This window comes from Hemicordylus capensis, chromosome 4 (assembly GCF_027244095.1).
Source record: "Hemicordylus capensis ecotype Gifberg chromosome 4, rHemCap1.1.pri, whole genome shotgun sequence".
Lineage (NCBI taxonomy): Eukaryota > Metazoa > Chordata > Lepidosauria > Squamata > Cordylidae > Hemicordylus > Hemicordylus capensis.
Genome location: NC_069660.1, coordinates 280,448,966 through 280,454,965, shown reverse-complemented (window position 1 = coordinate 280,454,965; position 6,000 = coordinate 280,448,966). Strand labels below are relative to the sequence as shown.

Sequence of the window (6,000 nt, the reverse complement as noted above, 5' to 3'; positions counted from 1 at the left end):
CATCCATCAACACAAAATTGCCATGGTTCATGGCAAGGTTTCCGTGAAAAGGAGCAGAGGCTGTGGACGTGCTGTCTGCGGAACGGCCGCCAGGGTTACTATGTGCTTTTCCTCCAATTCCCCTGCTATCCAGAGTGCTGAGGAGGATCAGCATTCTTCACGCAAGTGTCATCCTAATAGCACCGTATTGGCCCAGAAAGCCATGGTTCCCAGAACTACTTCATTTGGCAGAGGAAAAGCCATTGTTTCTTCCGTCAACGCAGGACCTTCTGTCACAGGGGCCGGTGTTCCATCCCAATTCTGTTTGGTTTCAGCTAGTTGCTTGGAGACTGAGCAACAGGTCTCAGGCCAACAGGGGTATTTGGACAGAGTGCTCCAGACTATGCTGGCTAACATGTAGCATTGCAAGCTGCCTTTGGCAGGAGGGTTTTGTAGCAGGTGCTTCCCCAGGAATGAGTAAGTCGTCCCTCCGTAGTTTGGTTGGGCTGTGATATGTCCCATATTGATGTCCTCGTCTCCAGCAACTGAGAACGGAGCATTGGTTAACTTACTGTGAAGGCTTTTTCTGGTTGCTGGAACCGAGGACATCTTGGCCCACCCTCGACATACTTGCTTGTTCCTAGGAGACCATCTGGGGGATTGTTGGGTCAGCCCCGCGATTTTCTATTCATCTTGGTTGCTATAGAGCTGTTACCTGTTTCACAGCTTGATGGCCTGGTTCGTATTGTGTCTTGTTTGTGTGTGTGTATACGTTTTATCTCTTAAAAATAGTTCAGCCTGCTCGCACCTCAGACCGAAAGAACTGGGTGGGGTTATCCCCCACTCAGGCTCCAGCAGGTGTGTCTTTAATGTGCTAGCAAATCAACTGTCCTGCCTAGGAGCTTAGTGGAAGGGATAACCCATAGAGATGTCCTGGGCTCCAGCAACCAGAAGAAGCCTTCACACAGTAAGTGAACCAATGCTCCGTTTTCTGTAAATGAATAACTTTTTTGGATAATCACTGTAATTTTTGATAAATAATAAACCAGGTTGATTTGGGGCAATAATAATCTTAAGCAATGTGTAGATCTAATAATGTGACTTGTGAACTATAAAGTATGTGTAAAGGAGGGTACATGAAAATAGGAAGGATGATAGAGCAAATTAAAAATGAGGCAAAGAACAAAGTTTGAAAATGTAGCTTACAAGAGTGAGTAAAATTATGAGTCTCTAGATAGAGCATGTTTCATCAATAGATTTATATAGAATGAACATTCCATTGATCAGAAGGGTCTGTTAACCTTGTGTGATTTATTATCAAACCTTGTGCAATTGACATGTGGATGGTACATTATTAACATATAGAGGATCAATTCACAGTATTTGTAATGAATTATAGTAAAGAATTGCATGTACTACTAGTATATGAGATTAATGAAACAAAACTTTGCAGAATATTCAAAACTGTTTTCTTAAACATTAACCTAGTTTTGTATTTGGACAGAGTGCTAGTACTTTCTCTCACTATGACAGGCATATGAGTTCTGAAGTGTGTGTCGTGCAAGAACTGAAGCTTAATTTTATACAGTCTAAAAGAGCAGAGAGGTCTACTGAAAATCTTTGTCAAATATATTTTATATGTGCTGCTGTAAGATAGAGGAATATCATTGGTAGATACCAAAATCTAGCTGAAGTCACCAAAGCTGAGTTCTTGCCATAAGTAAATGGTGCAGGAGGCACAGTAATACTGTTCCCTCCCATGCTGTTGAGAGTAGTTGGAAGCTGTCTGTACTTGAGCTCTTCCCTTCCAGCATCAATTATTGGAAAACTGGGTTAACACTGGCATGGAGAGTAGAAAAGCATGTTTGTCTTGTATTAGCCAAGCAGTGTGCTGAAGGAGCAGTGCTACTTAAAGTACAGCTAATTTAGAGAACATTTATACAGTCGGAGTTCTTTGTCCTTTTGTAAAGCAATATATGCAACACACAGCTTTGTGGGGTGATTCTGCATTTTTTAAAGAAAAAATTTCTAGTTCTCATATAGCTTTGAAATAGATGAAAACTTACAAGAATTGTAAAACATCATCTGCATTTAGAATACTTCAGGCTACAGAAGATAACTCAAGAATACAATCTCCCCCCCCGCCCCCCAAAACCCACAACCTTGTATATGACCAAGTTATCTTCTTCTCTTTCGGGTTACTTTCACCTGGCCTCTTCAGGCTTCAAAGAAGTGAATTTGTTCTCTTGAATCTTGGCCACCCAAGGCTAATAAATAGCCTTAGCATCTTATTTCTGATCCCCCTTCCCCTGCAAAAGGCAGCAAACAATGTACACACTTGTCCTGTGTATTTCTGTGTCAGATGCTGAACCTTGTGCACTTATATTCTGTTCCATAAATGCTCTGGGTAATACTTTTCTTGAAGTGCTGTGCCACACATTTCCTCTCCCATCAGTAGTAAATGATGAACTCAGTTCACATAATAGAACAGAAGAAAAATACTCTGATATTACATATTGACTATTAGTATTACAATGAAAAAACTGATCTCATCTCAATTTCTTGCATAAGTTCTATATACATATTAAAACATAATGTTGTATTGACTTCACTGTGCATCAAGATTATTATGCACATCAAGTTATTAAGCAATGTCCAATGTGAATCTAGAAGATGTTTATAAACATGATGTCCTGGCTTGCATTCCAAAATGAACCCTTAAGACACCTTACAAAAATGTACAACAGAAGCACAATACAACACAGCCAAATAAAACAAATCAAGACTAGTTTACACCACTACATCATTCCCTAAATTAGCAGCAATGGGAATAAACAACTTGCCATGTTTTTAAATGAAGGATGGCATCCATGAAAGAATGATTGCCTAGAGGGTAATGATGGTTGCATGAATGCTATTTTACAGTGATGTAGAGTGCAGTTATTTGGAAACTATAACAAAGCTTCTAGTTGTTGTTCAGGACCCACCAGGAAGCTGAAAAGATAATATTGACGATGGTTAGAGGATTCTATTTTTGTTGTAGCTTTTTTTTTTTATTTTTTGGTCCTACCTACTTTTGCTCCTTTAAGTTAAAGCTGAAGACTCTGGAGCAACCTTCTAGTACAGAGGTGTTTGACTTTTAGCCCATGCGTGCAGGGCATAATGAATGCCATGCATCATTTCATGCAATATAAGACAATATGAAATTCCAGCAAAATTAACATTTTTTTAAACTACAACTACAGCATCTTCCATGCCTGTTTGATCCTAAACAGCAAGGCTTGGGGATGATTTCATAGACTAATTTTCTATATTGACAGAATTATTATGCAGGAAAGCCCTATGTACTCTTGTCATATGTGTTGAATTTTACAGCGTGGTGTAGTGGTTAGAGTGCTGGACTAGGACCAGGGAGACCCGAGTTCAAATCCCCATTCAGCCATGAGACTTGCTGGGTGACTCTGGGCCAGTCACTTCTCTCTCAGCCTAACCTACTTCACAGAGTTGTTGTGAAAGAGAAACTCAAGTATGTAGTACACCGCTCTGGGCTCCTTGGAGGAAGAGTGGGATGTTAATAATAATACATGTGGTATATGCTGTAGCAACCTGCTGCCAATAGGCCCTTTGCAGACATACACCTTTGAATCCAAAAGAAGACATCTGCAGTCACCATAGAGTAACCACTGAAGTGCAGCCTAGTGTAAAGCAAAGAAGGCTAGTTTAATTGATTAGATAGAGGTAACTCTAATCAGCTGTATGAAACATTCAATTTAAAATCCTGCTTCCAAGCTGCTACTTGGGAAAACATACAAGTACCTAATAGCGCTGTGGGGAAGTAACGTGCCTAGGGAGCAAGAGGTTGCCGGTTTGAATCCCCGCTGGTGTGTTTCTACCACTATGGGAAAGTCCTATATCAGGCAGTAGCAATATAGGAAGATGCTGAAAGGCATCATTTCGTACTGCACGGGAGATGGCAATGATAAACCCCTTCTAAATCCTACCAAATACAACCACAGGGCTTTGTGGTCACCAGGAGTTGACACTGACTCGACGGCACAACTTTACCACATACCTGGGAAATATCAGGTTTTGTGGGGAGGGAAGAGCAGTGGAATTAAAACTGGAAGTTTTTGTTTTTAACTTGGAAAAAGAATCCTTAGGAGAGCAGCAAGGAAAGGTGCATAACTCCACCTTCTGTTCAAGCCTGCAGAAAAATGCTCATTGGGTTTGACCTAGAGTATTCATGCATTGCTAAATCATGAGCAGCATCACATTCAATTGTAGTTAAGATAAAATCTCTCTTGTCAAGTAAGACTTTAAACACTCCTACAGTAGAAGTATGTATGGAAAAGGTGTTGCTAACTTTGACAAACATAGTTGTAAGTAGATTGCATGGGGGTGTGGGGAGAAGAAAATATCTAAATAGGTTGCTGCTACCCCTGAAATGGAAAGGAGGTGGTGAGAGAGGAGAAAATAATAACTACCAGGTACTAGCATGGTTGTAATGTGTTCTGGAGTTTCGAGGCAGTCCACGTTACTTCTTTGAAATGTCTTGCTGTAATTCATCTGGAGCTGGCTATAGAAAGAAAAGTGATCTTGTTTACTCTTCCCTCCCATATCAATTCAATTTTAGGGGAAAAAAATCCAGAATAAACATATCTTGGTTTACAAGTCTCCAAAGTCTTTGTCATAGCATGATTATCTGACAAAAGATTAATTACTGAGTTGTGTGTGTTAATAGCAACCCAATTCCTATGACTCCTAACACACTGCCCATGTTCTTGTGGTCAGGCACTATCACTACCAGGTAGCATTTGTGAGAATACTGCTTCCATAAGAGTGTGTGATTGTATGCACACCCTGCAATTTGCATTACAGTATTTTGGCAAAACTGCAGGGTGTGCATTATTTTTCAAGCTTAGTCATCAGCCCAGTGGTGCACTTGCCCCATGCCCCTGAGGGTGTATGGGGAAGGTCACTGATAAGTATGAGTTGAACTATGAAAAGATGTCTTGATACTCTCCTTCTTCTGTAAACATGTCTTCTGTGCTTTGTAGGGATGCGTGAACCAGCTCAACCTGAGCTGAGTGTTGAAGTGGTCCGGCTCAAGGGCTTGCCTTCAAGCTGGGCCTGATTCGGCTCGAGGTTGAGCTGAATCCTCCGGGCTAGTTTGGGGGTTCTACAGTTGGGGGATTTTGTTTAACACTGGGTTCAGTGGCCTCGGGGTCGTGGTGCCACCATGGACGGGGGTGGGGTCTCTGGTGGGTCCCCGTCCCCTTCCTCCAGTTTCCAAAGAGCCATTTGGGGCCATTTTCAGGCCACTTCATCTCTTTCTGAGGTGGTGTGGGCCATTTTTAGAGGCCACCATATATAAGCTCTGGCCATTTGCATGGTGGCCTCCAAAATGGCCACCACTGCCTCTGAAAGGGCCAAAATGGCCCTTCAGATACCTGGGGGACGTGGAACTGCCAGAGACTGCACTGTGGCAGCACTCCCTGAGGCTGCTGAACCTGGCAGTGAGGTGTTTAAAAACAAAACAAAAACCTCTCCCCCCAACACCAGAACCCCCCAAACTTGCTTGAATTTGAGTCGAGCCGGGCTCCTCATTTGGGGTCACAAAACCGAACATGCCCGGTTCGGATTCTAACTAAACTGGGCAAACCTATTTTGTGCACACCCTTAGTGCTTTGTGCCTTTTATCCCCTTCAGATCTATTAGGATTGACAGCGTACTTTCATCTCTTCTGTATATGCACCTTTCACAGACTCTGTCCATGTGTTTCTGAGTAGCATCTTAATAATCAATACAAATGAAATAGAAACCTGACTTTGTGTAGAAAATATTTCTAATAATCCAAACTTAACTGATTAACCAATTAATATAGAAACCGACAAACAATATGCTGTTTGTTTAATAGTGGACAAACAAGTTAGGGTCCATAAAAGACCCCTGTTTGCCGCTTTTGTGGACCTTAAAATGGCCTTTGACTCAATTTCAAGGAGTTTACTATGGACCAAATTG

At 41.6% G+C, this 6,000-nt stretch overlaps 1 protein-coding gene across 3 annotated transcripts in view; it reads right to left on the bottom strand.

The window, feature by feature from the left end:
- Nucleotides 1-1,273: 1,273 nt before the first annotated feature.
- Nucleotides 1,274-6,000, bottom strand: part of NECAB1 (N-terminal EF-hand calcium binding protein 1) — an 87,116-nt gene continuing 82,389 nt past the window's right edge. For all 3 annotated transcript variants that reach the window (XM_053246324.1, XM_053246325.1, XM_053246326.1), the window contains 2 exons: nt 4,464-4,555; nt 1,274-2,973 (listed from right to left, as the gene is read on the bottom strand). In XM_053246324.1, the coding sequence (XP_053102299.1) occupies nt 2,945-2,973; nt 4,464-4,555 (121 nt within the window). In that variant the 3' untranslated portion in view covers nt 1,274-2,944. The remainder of the gene's footprint in view (nt 2,974-4,463; nt 4,556-6,000) is intronic.